Consider the following 18904-nt stretch of genomic DNA (forward strand, 5'->3'; position numbering starts at 1 on the left):
CAAATCACTGAAAAAAAAACGCAGGCAAATTTAATCAAAAGGGGAATAGGGTTTCGCAATTCACCAATTTTATTCGGTGGAAGATTATTCAGGTAATTTTATGGTCGTTTTATATGTTTTGTTTATGAGATTCGTGGTAAAACGATAATTATGTTGATTCTAACATCTAATAACGCCTTCTCAGTATTTGGATTTCTTCTAAATTGAAGAGGGAGTGAGCAATAGACGTGGATGAGGCAAAAATGATGCCACTCTTGTACTATAACATCTAATAATGCTTCGAAGCGGAGTGAAGCTTGTTCTGGGTTCGCGGTCAGAATCAGAATTTACCTCCCAGGTATTTGCAAAACGTTTTCATTTTTTTATTAAATCCCATATAATCTAAACCAATAAATAGATTGTACACTTCTGTTATTGTAGACTTTGAGAATTAGGTTAACGATTTTGTTTTTAATAAAATTAATAATAAAGATACGATTCAATGGTAATAGACGTTGTGAGGCGAAAAGAAGAAAAAAAATTTGCATATTATTATTATAAAAGCCAAACATAAGAAATAGAAAGGAAAAGCTGCATATAATTATTAAAATCCAATTATAATAAATAGAAGGAAACACTGCATATTATAGTAAAAACCCAAACATTACTGAACTTCATATTTTGATATATGTCATCAAAATGCTATTGCTGGAATCCTGGAAATCACCAAAAATATTGTGTCAGTGTATAAAGGTGAATAAGTTAAGTTGGTAAAGATTACTAATAGTTAGGCTATATCGTTTGCTTACTTCTTCTTGAAAGCTTCAATTTCTGGGATGCTTGGGTTAAACATAATCTTTGAACATCCTTTCAGGTTTGTAAAAAATATATAATGACACGTAATTCTTTTACCTTGGCAACATCTTAGGAGTGTAAACCTTACACTTGGTACAAAAGTACTTGAACCCACCTTCATCGTTGTCATTAGGCACGGTTTGAACTTTCTTAGAGCATACTTTGCAACTCAAATAGAACCAACCCATATCTGATTCAATGGATGCTATAGTACACATAACAATACACCTCTCAGTCTGCAAATGTGCTAATTATGTGTCAGATGCCTGTAATTACGTAAATTACTATGTAAAAACAATGGAAATATCATTCAAACCTGTCTGCTCTCCAACACCTCAGATATTGTCTTCCTTGGTATATGAATGAAAAAGTCTTCCTTCTCTGAAATCATAGAAACATTGGAAGAGCTTTGGCCTCCACGATTACCAAAGGCAAACCATCTTTTGGTAACCTATTTAATACCAAGCAATTTTTGGTTATTGGAATAAATAATATATATGCAAATAAAGGAACAGATGGCTAATTCTAAGTAGAAAAAATATTTAGTATCGAAAGTTTATCATATTAAACAATATATTACTTACAATGCAAGAAATGCTTGGACTTCATTCATAGAGGGATTAATCGCAATGTCAGACACATTGTATGCATTTGATACACTTCGATCCTCTACAAAAAATACAAACAAAAAAATATGTAAGATGATACATAATTTGGAAATTGGTTCAGTATATATGCAACATAAAAATCAAACTTTATAACTTCCTTTCCAAACTTTGATCTTGCAAAACCTCAAAACACAAACGACAGCATGGTCAGCACGAAGTTGAATAGCATCGCTTACATTCATTGCAAACTTTCCCCACAAAACAATTGTAAGCCTAACATCACTGAAATGTAACCAGAAACATGAATCAGACTTTGCTAAATATATACATTCGTATCCATAATGTAAACATGGTAGACATCATGAAAGAGTACAACTTACTTTTCATTACGCAGCTCAACCGTTTTCTTTTCAGTGTCTTTTCCATTAACAGACACAATTTCCACATGACTATACTCGACAATCTGACCGATAACATCTAAAAAAAGGCGAAAAATAAAAATAGAATAGTGAGTAGTGAACCAAATTATCATATAATTTTAAACAACTTTGATGTGCATAATTCAGGGATACTCACCAACCAGATAGTCAGTATTTAGACTACCATCCAAGACATCGAAAAACTTTGCAGGTGTAAAACCAGTCAAATTCATTGGCAGTTCCTCACAGGGCCGCACTTTTGTAGTGCTTACAAAAGCGATCTTGTAGGCATGTTTGGTTGTCCTATAAGATCCACATGCATGAGTGACCGCAAAATTAATCAGAATCTTCGTGAAGTCTTCCATGAGAACTGGGTCAAATTGCTCCACCAAGTCTTTCTTAACACTGGCATGAATTTTATCACCCTGTACAAAAATGGAAGATCATATAAGTTACTATCTACATAAAGACCACACGATTCTAACAGAATTAATAAAGATTCACTTCAATGAACTCACTTTGGAATCAACCAACACCATTTCGATTGTTTCTCCACCTTGAGCAGTATACTGCTTCCACATGCGAATTATCTTCACCTTGATTCTCCACATTGACTTGTACGGCTTCGATTGGGAAACTTCGTCAAAACCTGCCATTGATTGTAAGTAATAAAGCTTATAGAATCAAGTTTATGCGAGATGGAGTTTAGAGTGAAGATGGGTCTTTATATAGTCTAGCATCTCTAGGGTTACCCCAACGCGCACGTATCAAATTAGCGGGATTTAGTTTCAAGTATAAGAAATATCTATTAAATTACACCCCCACATTAAGGAAACTTAGAATTAGGCACCAAATCTTTCATGATTAATAAATTTATGGTATAATATACGCCATAAATTTACTTGTCTATTAAACCAAACATTTTAATATAACGTTAATGGATATTAATGCTTTCTTTTTTTGTCAATCTCGCCTATCAAAAAAATCAATCAAGGCAAATTCGGAGTTCACCATAGGTAGCTATCGTTTAAATTCAAATCTGCATTGAAGTGACAAATTATTGTAACATAACCATACTCGATTAAGTTTGATCATTATTGGATGTTTACCTGTATAGTTTCAAAAACGCCACACATTCTCCAAAAAGTATTATAAAAACGGCAGATTTTATAAAACGGCATTCCAACTTAACATTCTACAAACTTGACACATATAATAGTACTGTTAGTTTGATTTTAATTTACGTAAGAAATGATAGTATGTAATCTGTAGAAAGTCAGTTACAATGATCAAAAACTTTAGAGGAACTATCAGAAGGTTAGTGTCTGTGTACGAAAACAAAGTTCGTGGATGAACTTATTTGAGTACACATGAGATTGCACATTCGAGAAAGATTCTTTATACGACAAAATGGTTCTTAATCTGTGATTACAACAAAAAAAATAAAGAATAACGAAATTTGAATATTATTTTTATTTGACGTTGAATACTATCAAATCTGTTTAAGTTATCTGTATAACGATTACACCAACGTGTCATATACTTTTATATAGTCTGTTTAAGTTATCTGTATAACGATCACACCAACGTGTCTGTTACTTTTATATAGTCTACAAAACATATATAAAAAATAATTATATGGGTCGAATATTATTCAGTGGCAGAGAATTGTAATTTCTCTAGTGTTAGAAAGATTAATATTAAAGGAGGCTGAGAAGGCCTTAGAGACTGCCACGTTAGCTGGTTTTTGTGTAAATAACTTTCAATCAAAAGGTTAGTCTAATCCCAATGATCCTCTATTAATACATAAGGGATTTTTTTTCAAAATAATGAATCGACCCCCACTTTATCATATACAATGGCTAAAAATTAAGGTTCAATATCTGAACAAAAAGTCAGTCAAAAGATTTATCATTTTCTAACAAATCTAAACAATTGAAGCTTAGTGGAGCCCTAACCTCAACCAATGGGGTTGTCTTGTGTCCAGAATCATCTTAACTACATCTTCTACAAACGAATCAAAACAAGAAGAGCAACACCCATTCATCAGGCTGCTGCTGCTGCTGTTGTTGTTACCACTGCTGCTCCCAGGTCTCATATCATCGTGAGGACACGTCACTGACGGCGGGACAAAGTGGACTTCACTGCTCTTGTGTTCCAGTCCACAAGCTGCCAGTATCGTGTGTATTGAGCACGTGGAAATCTCCTCAAACGTGGCTTGTCCTGTACAAGACAGTGGAAATTGTACCCAAGAACTACCATCAGAAGGCGGATAAAGAGTTTTAATCAACATTACAATCCAAAGGGTGGAGTTGTGTAAACAATAAATTAATCTTAGAGAGAGTTAACGAGTTGAAGATTTATTGCTAAAGCCATTATCAACATTTTCAATGATTAAAGATTATTAAACTTTGGTTAAACCAAGAGCTTGAAGAGGGGATTGGATTATGTGTACCTAAGTTGATTTGACGAGACAAGTTCTGGAGATGAGCTTTAACTCTTTGTTGCAGTCGTTCGCCTCCCGTCAAAAACATTGTGTTTGGCATGTAGCTGCGTAGATGTTGCTGATTACCAAACACGGGATCACCCTGAGCGAGTCCATGACGCAATCCTAAATCGATGGGTGCATCGCCACGAAATGTATTACTAGAGAAATGTCTGACTCCTTCGCTTCCAAAATGATCTAACTTGGGAGATAAAAGCTCAGGTCCATGGGTAGAAATCAATGGATTGTTACTGTGGAGTCTTTCCTCAGAGATTGTATACAAAGACATCCCTGTAGGTTGAGGCGGTTCTATTTCTCTGCCATGACCAATTTGTGTAGCCAAGAAACCATCACTCGAGTTAGCAATCATCGATGTTCCACCACTTCTACTCCCCATATTTACAAGCCTATCACCGTTGATAATATTTTGTATGTGTCTATGAAGCGTCCTTCTTCTCGACAACGTGGTTGCTCCCCCTAACCCGGATGGAGAAGAGCCTTGAACATCACCATTCCTCGAAGAGAAAAGGTAATCTCCACTGGAAAACGGTGTACGCGGGGAGACTAGCGAGGACGGATCTTGATATTGCCCTGAAACAACAAGAGGTGATGGTCTACTGTAAAAGCCACTCACCCTTTGTGGCTCGGACGTGGTTTGGGAGCTAGCTGATCCAGGTCTACAACCTTCACAGTACCAGTTTCCTTCAGGTACTTCCCTCCCGAGTCCAACACAGTACGTATGTGCAGATGAATCACAAAGATCACAAAGCAGCATAAGCCCATCGTCTTCACCTTGGTGACACTCCGAGCATATTATATTTTCGTATGGATCGAGATAACTCCTCAGCTCTTCCTCAGTGGGTTGATAGACCTGATCACGCTCGGGTACACGTATCACGACTTCTCTCAAATCAACACCATGTGTAGATCTCGCGGGTTTACTAATTGTTCTGAACCGCTGCTTGCATAGAGGGCATCGAGATTCCACTTTTGACCACTCCATTATGCAAGTGAAGCAAAAGTAATGACTACAACAGTCAAGTGCTCCCTTTAATCTCCTCATGTCTTCCTCAGAGAGACAAATCCCACACACGTTTTTCATCACTATCTCTACCTTCTTTTCACTTTTCTTCACAGGTGACTTACGAGGCTTAGGCAGATCTTTATGGACCGTAGCTTTTCGTGTAGATGACACATGCTTCACTCTAGTTCTCAACAGACTACTGGCTTCTCTTACCTGCTCTCTTTCCTCCTCTGAGATTGTGTACTCGTAATCAGACTCTCCAGAGGAGGCAATGTCTGAATCTGATTGTAAAGTACACCGACGCCTTGGCCTTAATGATCTCGCCCTCTTTCTTGCAGGTAGGCAGTCATCTACAAAATCACCATCATCATCATCAACTCCTTCCTCAGTGTTCTTCCCTCGTCTCTTCCTTCCACTTGCAACATTTCTTCTTTTACGCCCTCCTCTAGATCTCTGCTTCCGCTTGTTTCTCTTACAAACCTTGAGTGCTTCCTCCTCCTCTTCCTCGTCTAGTGAGACATCTTCTTCATCTCCAGTAAACTCTTCGTCACCATCCTCATCCTCATCATAATCTCCATCATCTTCTTTTTCTGACGCATTCTCCTGCTCCTCCAACGCCATCTCTTCCTTTCCACAGCTCACATCTTCCTCTTCTGGATAGTCTCCATCTTCATCTTCCACCTCATAGAAAACTCTCCTCCTCTTACCTAAACCAATCTCTTTCACACCCTCCCTCTCATCTCCCTCCTCAGCATCATCAAGATCCTCATCTTCTTCCTTATCAGAAACAACAACAACCTGCTCCACCTTTCTCGACCTGCATCCCGTGATCTTCCGATTGCCACGTGGACCGGTCTTCACTTTCGGCCACTCAACGCACCTCAGCACAACCTCCTCCTCCTCCACCTCCACCTCCACCTCATCCTCCTCCACAGCACAACCATCAAAAGAATCTTCACCGTAGGCATACTCATTCAGATCATCACCTTCAGATTCATCCTCGTCTGATATCACATAATCCTCATCTGATTCATCTGAGCCCTTATCCTTAGATCTAACGCTTCTCTTTAAATTGTTTCTCTTCCCCATTACTCTCTCTTGGATTAGGTTAATCTAAAATCTAAACCCTAAGCTCATGAACCTACAAATTTATAAAACCTAAGACCAAATCTCCAGCTCCTAACACCAGATCTGCAATCAAAACAAGAAATCAAAAGGCACATTAACTGAAAAAAATCAAATAAATTTATATCAAAAGCTCTCGATTTGATTCCCATTTTAGGGAAGGAATAAAAAATATCTACTGTTACCCGATATTAATAAATGCTATTTAATTCCGATATTTTTATAGAAACAACAACCAAAGCTATGCCAAAAAAAAAAAATTACCATCTGGAAAATAAAAATTAAACGAATCCCCACAATCTCCAGAAGAGACGAAGAGCAATTTTAATTCAAAATTGCAATTTTTCAATAAAAGAAAACGATACACACAGAGGCAAAATAAATAACAAACCTCTCACGATGAATTGGGAATTTTTTTTCCACTAATTTTGTGAAATCGTGATCCTTTTCCCCGCCTTATTTGCCTCTCTATTTACAATTTTTTTTTTTTTACGAATTGTTTTTTTGGTTGAGCAAAATCAGGGAAAAGGGTGTTTTGATTGGTTTATTGAGAAGGAGATGGGAAGCTCTCTCTCTCGTCTCTGTAATTACGGAATTAGGCTCGTGACCGCATCTGGTGGCACTTGGAGTTGTTATTGGGCCTCTTTTTTTTTTTTTTACTCTTTTTAATATTTAGCATGATTGGGCTGAGCACGTGAGGCAGCTCTATGCTCTGTGGCTGAGCGTACTGAAATGTTTTGTATCCGACGGTTATAATTTTCTCTAGATTTCTAATCGTGGAATCGACGGTAATGATCAATTATAAAGTAGATGACAAAAATAAAAGATTTATTAAGTTATTATTTTGAGCAGATTTTGTTTGCAAGTTTCATATAAAATAAACTTAGCATTTAGATTACCATCCATATGTTGACAAAAAAAAAGGGTTATCATCCTTATGATACTTAGAGAAACTTAATCCCTCTAATGTATTATTACATTTAAAAAAATGAAATATTGAAAATTTAATTATAATTATACTCTGTTTTAAAATAAATAATAAAAAAGTAAAATTATTATTTTATTATGGACTACTTTTTTTTCCTCTGTTGTATAGAGTAGAGAATAAAATTAAACTCGAAAATAATTTACGCTAAAAATTATTTTGGAATAGAAAATAAAGTGAGGATTAGAAATGTTTTTTTTTTGGATTAGAAATGTTCTTACCATGGTAAAAGAAATACAGCAGTATAACCTGGAAGAAAACCAGAACATCTCCTTGTTTTTTAGTTGATTGTTGAACCAACCGGTTTATAATGTATGGTAATGGATTTTCCATAACAAGTATCGGTTGAGACTGCATGCATTCGCGAGGAAATAGTATAGTTTGCTAGTCGCTAGAAGCAGAATCTAAAGTTTATAGAACAAAACAAAACAAATAGCTTTGGCCAAATGAAGAAAGAATAACTTTGGCTTGAGAAAAGAGTAATAAAACAAGGTAAAAACATTAAAGTTTGAATATGTTCCTACAGTCCCCAAAGAGGCAAAGAACATTTCTTCACCAACAATCAATACCTAACTAAACCTCCAATTTTTGTTTTCTTCTATATTTATGCCTCCACTCTTTCCTTTGCTCTTCTCCTCTTGTTAACTTAAACCCAAAATCCTAAAACCGGTTATCACAAAATGGGCATGACCGCTCTTCTCTTTGTTACAATGCTTATGTTCGTCCACGCTTTTTCATCCCAAACACAACTTTTCAAGCCATACAAAGAAGAAAACGTTCAGTCTCTAGTCGCGAAAGCGTGCCAGTTCATCGATGCTCACGACTCATGCGTCTCTAACATCCGGACGCACATCCAAGAATCGGGTCACGGGTTAACCCCTCACTCGGTTCTAACCGCTGCGGTAAAGGAAGCACACGACAAAGCCAAGCTTGCGATGCAAGGAATCCCAACGGTCACGACGTTATCCTTCCGTTCACGTGAACAAATCGCTATCGAGGATTGCAAAGAGCTTGTAGGCTTCTCGGTGTCTGAGCTAGCATGGTCGATGCTCGAGATGAACAAACTCCACGGAGGAGGAGGAATCGACGGTGACTCTCACGACGCTGCTTCAGCAGGAGGCAACCTCAAGACATGGCTAAGTGCGGCCATGAGTAACCAAGACACGTGTCTCGAAGGATTTGAAGGAACGGAGAGAAAGTACGAGGAGATGATCAAAGGTAGCTTGAGACAAGTCACTCAGCTCGTGAGCAATGTCCTAGACATGTACACGCAGCTCAATGCCTTGCCTTTCAAGCCATCTAGGAACGAGAGCTCGGTATTGAGCCCTGAGTGGCTCTCGGAGACCGACGAGAGCCTCATGACGCGGGTCAGCCCTAGCGCGATGCATCCAGACGCGGTCGTGTCGGTGGATGGGAAAGGGAAGTATCGGACGATTAATGAAGCCATCAACGAGGCTCCGAATCATAGCACGAAGAGATATGTTATATACGTGAAGAAAGGTTTGTATAGAGAGAATATTGCTATGAAGAAGAAGAAGACAAACATTATGCTTGTCGGTGACGGTATTGGACAGACGATTATTACCGGTGACAGAAATTTCTTGCAGGGTCTTACAACTTTCCGAACTGCAACTGTTGGTTAGTATTAGTAATTTAATAATTGGTTAGTTATTAGTTAATTGATTGATTAACCTTTTAAAAACCTTTCTCACTTTTTTTGCTTTTTGTGAAATTTTGTTTATTCGATGTGTCTGAAAATCAGAAAGCATAGATGCTTTCTGCAATCCGCAGGCTTTCAAGTTTTATACTATTTTTTGTCTTACAATTCATTCCTTTCTTGTGTTAGAAGTATCTATTATCTCTAATTTATTAGTTTCAGTTAGTTAAAGTTAATTAACTGATTAGTCTTTTATGAACTTTTCCTTCTTTTCTCTCTTTTTGGTTTTGGTCAAATTTTGTTTATTATTATTTCAGAAATCAAAATTTAAGCATATATTCTTTTGCTTTCTGCAAACTGAAGACTTTCAAGCTTTTTTCATTCTCTTCTTATAATCCATTCCTTTCTTGTGTTACAAGAGACTGCCTATTCAATAAAATTTTGCTGTTTATTAAAATTAGTCTGATTAACCCTTATTTTGGTTTTGATCAGCTGTTTCTGGAAGAGGATTCATAGCAAGGGACATAACTTTCAGAAACACGGCCGGGCCACATAACCGTCAAGCTGTTGCATTAAGGGTCGATTCCGACCAATCCGCCTTCTTCCGATGTAGCATGGAAGGTTACCAAGACACTCTCTACGCCCATTCCCTCCGTCAATTCTACAGAGAATGTGAAATTTATGGTACAATCGATTTCATATTTGGAAACGGCGCCGCGGTACTACAGAACTGTAAAATATATACCAGGGTTCCATTACAGCTCCAGAAGGTAACTATAACCGCACAAGGGAGAAAAAGCCCTAACCAGAACACAGGGTTTGTGATCATGAACAGTTACGTGTTAGCCACACAGCCTACTTATCTTGGCCGGCCGTGGAAACTTTACTCAAGAACGGTTTACATGAACACTTATATGAGCCAGCTGGTCCAGCCCAGAGGCTGGCTTGAGTGGTTTGGTAACTTTGCTTTGGATACTTTGTGGTATGGCGAATATAATAATATTGGGCCGGGTTGGCGGGCATCTGGTCGGGTTAAATGGCCCGGTTATCATATTATGGACAAACGGACTGCGATGTCCTTCACCGTTGGATCGTTCATTGACGGTCGGAGGTGGCTTCCGGCAACAGGTGTCACGTTCACGGCTGGCCTAGCTAATTAATTAAAATAAAACTTTAGTATGTTTTTATGACTATGCTACTATTTTTCATACGCTGTTTATCATCCATTTAAGCCCTGGTTCTAGCTGATCATATCACGAATATATAGTTTCTGCTATGTGTATGTTTTTATTAATAGCCTGTCTGATTATACAATTATGTAAAGCACCCTTTAATTCTTTACATCTTATTTGAATAGTTTTAGCTAATTTGAAATGGTTGTAATATATGGTATCCCACTAACTCAAATGAGATATTCAGTCACGAGTATCCACCTACACAAACGAATCACTTCAAATCTTAGGTTTTACCTTCGGAATAAAGAATTCGGAAAATGAATGTACCATTCTGTTGTTGACAGCCATATCTTTAAAAATCATGTATTGTTGTTTGCACGTTTAAAAATATGTCCACAAAAAATTATAAACTGAAAGATTAGATGGATCATGCATGTATAAATACACATTAAAACATATTGAAGTAAACTTGTAACATCTACACTTTTTAGTAGCCATGGCTCAAAATAGTACTCTGTTCACGGCCATCTCTTTGCTTGTTTTCTCTATCTTTTCTCATTGTCAAGCCCTAACTTTGGAAGCTCTTTGTGAATCCACTCCTCACCCGCCCGTCTGTAAATCCGTTCTACCAGTCGGGTCACCCGGTTCAGTTTCAGGATTTGCCAGTATTGTCATCCTAAAGTCTCTAGAAGCTTCTAAACACCTTCTGGCCTCCTTCGACCAGCATCATCCCACATCAGGACCCCTTGATGATTGCCAATCACTAGCCGGTCTGACCGTTGACCAGCTCACACGTGTGAACGTCATCAAGGAGACCGTTCTTGGAACCTCCGAGGTCAACGATCTCCTCACGTTGCTTAGCGCCGCTATTACCAACTACGAGACGTGCCTAGGCTCGTTTCATGATGCTACCGGAGAGTCGCCCGAGAATTTTGTTAAGGACCACCATGATATCCTCACACGTGTTTCGGACGGAATAAAGCTGATTAGCGTTTCTCTTGCCTTGTCCAAGGAGGCTTGGCCGATAGCATCTGATGCTTCAGTGACAAAGCCACCACCGAGGATTCTTACGGAGGATGAGAAAAAGTCTTCGTCGCCAGAAGTTTCGTATGTGAAGGTGACGAAACGTGAGAGAATGATCTATGAGAGCTTTAAAGTTTTGGGACGAAAGCTTCTTCAGGTTTCATTTCTATCAACCAATCGTATAAACTTTACATTTTTCTCAGATTCTGTAACATAATAAAAAAAAATGAAAGTAATTTCATACTAGTATTATAAAATTATCGTAAATAATCAAAATTTGTAGATTATTTTTAAAAACATTTTAGTATTTTGTAATTCTTTTAATTCTAAAATTGAAACGGGAAGCCAAAATTATTAATGTAGTTTTTAATGTAACCATTTGGACTAATATATTAAACATATATGCACTGCTTTTGATAAACCTTAAGTGATAGACTAATCCTAATAATTTAGCCAATATTTGTTTGTGCATATACCTTTTTAACAAAAGTGTTAATGTTATGTATTTTCAGTCTTCTCCTGGAGGCAATGGTGGTCTAAAGGTGGCCAAGACAGTGGTCGTTAACCCTAACGGAATCAATGGTGATGCCTATAAAACCATTAATGACGCTATAGCTGCTGCGCCAACGAAGGCAGAATCCGAAAACGGATACTTTGTGATTTACGTCGTGGCTGGAGTTTACGAAGAGTACGTCACGGTCCCTAGCAATAAATCGTACGTGATGATCGTTGGTGACGGCATTGACAAAACAATCATCACCGGAAATAGAAACGTCGTTGATGGTTCCACCACTTTTGCTTCTGCTACACTGGGTAAATCGTCCACAAACAAATATCATATAAAATCGTAAACAAAGACGTAACGCCTAAATAAGTATATATAATGAAGAACTTTATTTGCATTTATGAAAATGTTTGATAATTAATGTAGAATAATATGTAGTTAAGTTTAAAAACTTTAGCTAGCAAATGCAAACAACGTTTAAACTTCAAAACAATCGAGACTTGGATGCCACGTCACATATGCGGATTAATTTTAATGTTATTGTATTCAGCTGTTATCGGAAGAGGCTTCATGGCGGCGAACATAACCGTGAGAAACACAGCCGGCCCTACTAAACACCAAGCTGTTGCTGTCCGAAACAGTGCTGACATGTCAGCATTTTACAAATGTAGCTTCGAGGGCTACCAAGACACGCTCTATGTCCACTCACTTAGACAATTTTATAGAGAATGCGACATCTACGGAACGGTAGATTTCATATTTGGAAACGCAGCAACGGTTCTTCAGAACTGCAACATCATTCCTAGACTACCACTTCAAGGACAGTTCAACGCCATAACGGCTCAAGGCAGGAGCGATCCAAACCAGAACACCGGGATTTCGATACAGAATTGTAGAATAACACCGAGTGCTGAATTGGTTTCAAGTAATTTCTCGGTTAAGACGTATTTAGGCCGGCCGTGGAAGGAGTACTCGAGGACGGTTTACTTGCAAAATTTCATGGATGGGTTTATTGATGCTAAGGGATGGAATGAATGGATGGGTGATTTCGCTTTACAGACTTTGTATTATGCGGAGTTCAATAATACCGGACCAGGTTCAGGAACAGCTAACCGGGTTAATTGGCCCGGTTATCATGTGATCAATGAAACTGAAGCTGTTTGGTTCACTGTTTCAAACTTTATAGTCGGAGACTACTGGTTGCCGAGCATGGGAGTTCCGTACGCCGGTGGTTTGATGTAATCTCGATTGATTTCTGGTCATTCAAACCATATATTAATCTTATCAAAGTTTCCAAGAAAATTATTTTTTGTTGTTTTGTTTGTACAAGAAACATTTATTTACACATATTATTCTACACATATACATGCACATATATATATAATAGGTTTAATATATATCAAGTATTTGATCAGTGTTTTCTTTCTTCTTAAACCATAATTTATTTGATGTAAAAAACATAATTTCTTTAGTTATAAATTTATAATGTGCCAAAAAATGTTTTAAATTCTCATATTTATTCTAGAATATAAACATAAAAGGCATTACTTCAAATAAAAACAAATTTGGAAATGATGTTGAAAGTGGATTAAGCGATGGCAAAAAACTCCATACTAATATCTGTAGGAAACTGTATTTTTTCCTCTAAGAAAATAGAATGTATGTCAGTTAGTAGTTACTAAACACGATTAAGACACTGATTATTCAGATTAGAGGAAAAACTAGAACAAACAAACGAACAAACAAAAATGAGGTTTTGAATCCCTAAAATAAGACTTAATTAATTTCTCACTAGCCAATTTTCCCGCCAAGCCTCATAAAACAGAGCAACCAGAGTAACGAACTCTTAATTTGTCCCCCTTGACAACTACGAACAGATGCACACTCCTTAGGAAGCTACTTAACCTTCGAAAGAGTCCATAAAAACTCACAATCTCGTTTTCTCAGAACAACTAACATCTCTAACTTCAAAAACAAACAGTATGTCGTACGGGTACGACGATGATTCCAAGAGAAAGAAGAGGTATGCTGTTATCTCAATCTCCTCTGTTCTTCTAATCTCCATGGTCGTCGCCGTTACCGTCGGTGTCAACCTCAGCAAGAACGATGGTAAAGGTGACTCTGAAGGTAACGGGCAGATAACGGCTTCCGTCAAAGCCGTCAAGGACATATGTGCACCAACGGATTACAAAAAGACTTGTGAAGACAGTCTCATGAAGAACGGGAAGAATACGACTGACCCGATGGAGTTGGTTAAGACCGCGTTCAGTGTCACGATGAAGCAGATCACCGACGCGGCTAAGAAGTCTCAGACGATTATCGATCTTCAGAAGGATCCGAGGACAAGGATGGCACTTGATCAGTGCAAGGAGCTGATGGATTACGCGTTGGGAGAGCTTAGTAACTCCTTTGAGGAGCTAGGGAAGCTTGAGTTCCACAAGCTCGACGAGGTTTTGATCAATCTGAGGATTTGGCTCAGCGCGGCGATAAGCCACGAGGAAACTTGCCTTGAAGGGTTTCAAGGCACGCAAGGGAATGCTGGAGAGACCATGAAGAAAGCCTTGAAGACGGCTATCGAGTTGACACACAACGGGCTAGCGATCATCAGCGAAATGTCGAATTTCGTGGGGCAAATTGATATTCCTGGGCTGAACAGCTGCCGGCTTTTGGCCCAGGAAATTCCCTCGTGGGTGAACCAGCGAGGGCGTAGGCTCTTGCAGGCTGCTTCCGAGTACTCCGACGCAAAGCCTGATATTGTTGTGGCTCAGGACGGGAGCGGTCAGTATGCAACGATCAACGACGCGTTGAAGCACGTTCCAAAGAAGAAGAACACGACTTTTGTAGTTCACATTAAGGCTGGAATCTACAAGGAGTACGTTCAAGTCAACAAGAGCATGACTCATCTCGTGTTCATCGGCGATGGTCCCGAGAAAACCATCATTTCCGGTAGCAAAAATTACAAGGACGGTATCACTACCTACCGTACCGCCACTGTTGGTAAGATATATATTCAGTGTTCTATAAATCGATTTACACATCCTAATCAATAATTTCTTATAAAGCGTCTAGTTACAGTATAACTATTTTTTGAACATTGTATATATATATGATTATTTGTACTTAGAAGTCATATAATGTTAATGCTAATGCAGCCATCGTTGGAGACTACTTCATTGCCAAGAACATAGGGTTTGTAAACACTGCCGGGGCAATCAAACATCAAGCTGTTGCAATAAGGGTTCAATCAGATGAGTCCATATTTTTCAACTGTAGATTCGATGGTTACCAAGACACGCTCTACGCTCACTCCCACCGTCAGTTTTACCGTGATTGTACCATCTCAGGCACCATTGATTTCCTCTTTGGAGACGCGGCTGCTGTTTTCCAGAACTGCACTTTGTTGGTGAGGAAGCCACTTCCGAACCAGGCATGTCCGATCACAGCTCACGGTCGCAAAGACGTGAGGGAATCAACAGGATTTGTGTTCCAAGGTTGCACGATTGCCGGCGAACCGGATTACTTGGCAGTCAAGGAAACTAGCAAAGCCTATCTTGGAAGGCCATGGAAAGAGTATTCAAGGACTATTATCATGAACACTTTCATACCAGATTTTATCCAGCCACAAGGATGGCAACCATGGCTTGGAAACTTCGGCCTCGACACATTGTTCTACTCTGAAGTACAGAACACAGGACCTGGAGCAGCCCTTGCAAACCGGGTTACTTGGCCCGGTATTAAGACACTGAGCAACGAAGAGATCCTTAAGTTCACACCGGATCAGTACATTCAAGGTGATGTTTGGGTTCATGGCAAAGGTGTACCGTACACTCCTGGCCTCTTGGCTGCTAACCCTAATGCTGCAACCACAATCCCCAGCAACTCAGCTGCTCCAGGTTTCTCCTCCTTCACGGATACAAGTGGTGCTGGCTCAGTTTCTCCAGCAGCTTCCCCGCAAGGGTCTATTAAGATGGTTTCAAAGTCTAACTAGAAAGATCGATTAAGATGCCATATAATGTGCTTATTTCCTACTCTAATTCAAGACAATCTGGAAACAAAAAAACATTTGCACAAACTTGAGGAATTCAGCATTATTGATCTACCAAATTGTTGAGATTAAACTCATGTTTGATATCACAGTATTTTAAAGATGTTGTGTATAAATCTTAATTATAACAATGATTATGTAGAAATAGTTTAGATAAATTAATTTTCTTTTACTTATGTATCCTAAACGAAATTAAAACCTGCAAATCGAATTGGAGATAATAGCTTATTTATTTTGTATGAAACACAATGTTTAAGAAAAATATACACTTATTTTCGCTGATACAAATCGTAAAAGTGCTATGCAAAAAAGTAATATAGAGGTCACTCAATGTTATTCAGAATGTGATTCATTAAATTCATTTCACCATATCACATACTCCTCCATACATGATACATTTATCAATTTATGAATCAGGACAAGATTATGAAAATAGAAATTCATAAATTATTACTATAACGTAACTTGCACCCCCCATGCATGAAGGCATAAATAGTGAAACCAAATTGCTTTCACCAAAAAATAAGTTATGATTATCTTTCTTTCATAGAAGAAAGATGACATTTTCAGGAAACAGAAGTAGTTACACCTAACTTCATTTACTTCTGCTGCATTCACTTCATTTCCGCACTTTCATCTTTGTTTTTTTCGCACTTTCATCTTTTACTCATCTCATTGCTAGAATTCAAATACATGATCCGGTCAACCTCCCTCCAGATGTTCTCCACTTTATATTTTTCTCGATGATCTATCTGATTCTTATTCAATTCTAACAATCCAACTAGTGGTGGAATTAGATAAAATCACCAAACGAAAGACTTGTTATCTCCACTTTAAACCTGGTCTCTAAGATGCAGTGATCAAATCAGCGGAAAAGAAAAGAGCATATATTTTCTTACAAAATGTGTCAGACAGTAAGTGTCCGTCCTTGCATTCTTCGAATTCTACGCTAGCTTTTTCAAAAGAAAAATCCATAAATTTCGACATATTAATCAAATTAAGCTGATGAGTAGATCTGAAAAAAAACCAACATTTAATTTGGATACACAATTTACTCTATTCTAGGTTGATATAGAAAATATTTTATTTTGGGTTAACATACAAATTGTGGCAAATAAAGGAAAGTGGCTTCTGCAAGGCAGTTTTGCATGCACGCCTAGTCTCAACCACCTACATCTCTACGCTTTACTTCTCTCTTTCACCAATTGGGAAGGACTCTTCTTTTGAGAAGCTCAACATTATAACATGTCTCCTTTCTTTAGTATTTTTTCAGACAAATTTTAAATTGTTTTCAATTATACACATGAATTTCGATAATCTTGAGGAGAAAAGGTTATTTAATTATCTTTTATTTTCATTTGTAATGACTTTTGACATTGGTAAGTATACAGCTAGGTAGACTAACTGGAATATAATGTGTCACTCAATTGTTGTAGTTTTGATTTTATTATTTAAAATAGTATTTACCTCACAGATTTCAAGTAATCTCAAGACATGCAATCAATCGTGTAAATACTAATTTATACAGGCTTTTCAACTTGTCACAGTTAATATATAAGCATATTTCAATGGCACTGCAATCTAAAAAAAGTAGGTAAAAGAGTTTAGCAACAGAACTAAAGTAATTTCATTTAAGTTCTCTATTTATATCACAACAAAAACTACTCTCCTACACATTCATGGATCCAACAAAAAATAGAGGAGAAATGGAGGGAATCGATCATAGGATGGTGAGCGTCAATGGCATCACGATGCACATTGCCGAGAAAGGTCCCAAAGAAGGAACCGTGGTGCTTCTCCTCCACGGATTCCCTGATCTCTGGTACACTTGGCGTCACCAGATCACTGCGTTATCATCTCTAGGTCACCGAGCCGTAGCTCCAGACCTCCGAGGCTACGGAGAGTCTGACTCGCCGGAGTGTTTCTCAGAGTACACGTGTCTTCACCTCGTGGGTGACCTCGTGGCTCTTATTGACAGTGTTTCTGGAGATCAAGAGAAGGTGTTTCTGGTGGGTCATGACTGGGGGGCTATTGTCGGATGGTATCTCTGTTTGTTCCGACCGGAGAAGATTAAGGGTTTTGTGTGTTTGAGTGTGCCTTATAAGCCAAGAAACCCTAAGGTCAAGCCTGTTGAAGGGTTTAAGGCTGTGTTTGGAGATGATTACTACATTTGTAGATTTCAGGTTTCATAATAGATTCCACCATTAATTATTACACCATTCAGTTCACATAGTTTAGTTGTATCCAACTGTTTTTTAATTTATTTTAGCGTTGTGAATTTGCAGGAACCAGGGAAGGCTGAGAGAGAGATTGCATGTGCAGATCCAAGAAGAGTTCTGAAGAACATCTTCATAGGGAGGGAACTCGGCCCACCGATTCTACCTAAGGATAACCCCTTTGGAGCAAACCCTAACCCTAACTGCGAACAAGTTAAACTTCCTGAATGGTTTTCAAAGGAAGATCTCGACTACTACGTCTCCAAATTCAAGAAGACAGGATTTACCGGTGGACTTAACTACTACAGAGCCATGGATCTGTAAGTTCTTCACATGAAGTTCTGTTTTAAAGCCTTTTGGAGTTAGATTTTTAATCAGTTCTTGGATGATGCTAGGACATGGGAACTCACTGCACCATGGACCGGGGCAAAGATTCAAGTTCCGGTGAAGTTCATGACCGGTGATTTGGACATGGTTTACACCACGCCGGGGGTTAAAGAGTACATTCACGGTGGTGGATTTGCTGCAGATGTTCCAAATCTTCAGGAGGTAGTTGTGATTGAAGATGCTGGTCACTTTGCCAACCAAGAGAAACCTCAAGAGGTCACTGCTCACATCAATGACTTCTTTACCAAGCTTCAGGACAACTACAAAAGCTTTTAGGGTTCTTGGTGAAGTCTGTTTTATTGACTCTCAAATAACAATCTCGTTCTTGCAAATGTTGTACTTCGATCGAACAGATTATGAATAAGATATAAATTGCAGGATTTGGTGCTACTGAAGAAGAGAATAGTCTGGAAAAT

At 38.3% G+C, this 18904-nt stretch overlaps 5 protein-coding genes across 5 annotated transcripts; 4 read left to right on the forward strand and 1 right to left on the reverse strand.

Annotated features, from left to right (window-relative positions):
* Nucleotides 1-3641: 3641 nt before the first annotated feature.
* LOC125587964 lies at nucleotides 3642-7095 on the reverse strand. Its single transcript, XM_048759435.1, has 3 exons — nucleotides 6887-7095; nucleotides 4317-6561; nucleotides 3642-4084 (listed from the first exon to the last, which is right to left on the reverse strand). The coding sequence occupies exons 2-3, from the start codon at nucleotides 6457-6459 to the stop codon at nucleotides 3804-3806; spliced, it is 2424 nt and encodes an 807-aa protein (XP_048615392.1). The 5' UTR covers nucleotides 6460-6561; nucleotides 6887-7095; the 3' UTR covers nucleotides 3642-3803.
* Nucleotides 7096-8095: 1000 nt separating this feature from the next.
* Nucleotides 8096-10522, forward strand: LOC125587965 (putative pectinesterase/pectinesterase inhibitor 22). Its single transcript, XM_048759438.1, has 2 exons — nucleotides 8096-9118; nucleotides 9630-10522. Exons 1-2 carry the CDS (start codon nucleotides 8161-8163, stop codon nucleotides 10295-10297), a joined length of 1626 nt encoding a protein of 541 aa, XP_048615395.1. The 5' UTR covers nucleotides 8096-8160; the 3' UTR covers nucleotides 10298-10522.
* A 51-nt stretch (nucleotides 10523-10573) lies between these two features.
* LOC106399104 (pectinesterase-like) lies at nucleotides 10574-13201 on the forward strand. The gene is made up of 3 exons (XM_048759437.1): nucleotides 10574-11492; nucleotides 11848-12148; nucleotides 12391-13201. Exons 1-3 carry the CDS (start codon nucleotides 10809-10811, stop codon nucleotides 13080-13082), a joined length of 1677 nt encoding a protein of 558 aa, XP_048615394.1. The 5' UTR covers nucleotides 10574-10808; the 3' UTR covers nucleotides 13083-13201.
* Nucleotides 13202-13793: 592 nt separating this feature from the next.
* Nucleotides 13794-18022, forward strand: LOC106399103 (probable pectinesterase/pectinesterase inhibitor 21). Its single transcript, XM_013839574.2, has 2 exons — nucleotides 13794-14837; nucleotides 14993-18022. Exons 1-2 carry the CDS (start codon nucleotides 13823-13825, stop codon nucleotides 15826-15828), a joined length of 1851 nt encoding a protein of 616 aa, XP_013695028.2. The 5' UTR covers nucleotides 13794-13822; the 3' UTR covers nucleotides 15829-18022.
* Nucleotides 17483-18868, forward strand: LOC106399202 (epoxide hydrolase A). Its single transcript, XM_013839676.2, has 3 exons — nucleotides 17483-18068; nucleotides 18171-18421; nucleotides 18497-18868. The coding sequence occupies exons 1-3, from the start codon at nucleotides 17565-17567 to the stop codon at nucleotides 18762-18764; spliced, it is 1023 nt and encodes a 340-aa protein (XP_013695130.2). The 5' UTR covers nucleotides 17483-17564; the 3' UTR covers nucleotides 18765-18868.
* The last annotated feature ends 36 nt before the right edge of the window (nucleotides 18869-18904 follow it).

The sequence above is a fragment of the Brassica napus genome, chromosome C5 (genome assembly GCF_020379485.1).
Source record: "Brassica napus cultivar Da-Ae chromosome C5, Da-Ae, whole genome shotgun sequence".
Taxonomy (NCBI): Eukaryota; Viridiplantae; Streptophyta; class Magnoliopsida; order Brassicales; family Brassicaceae; genus Brassica; species Brassica napus.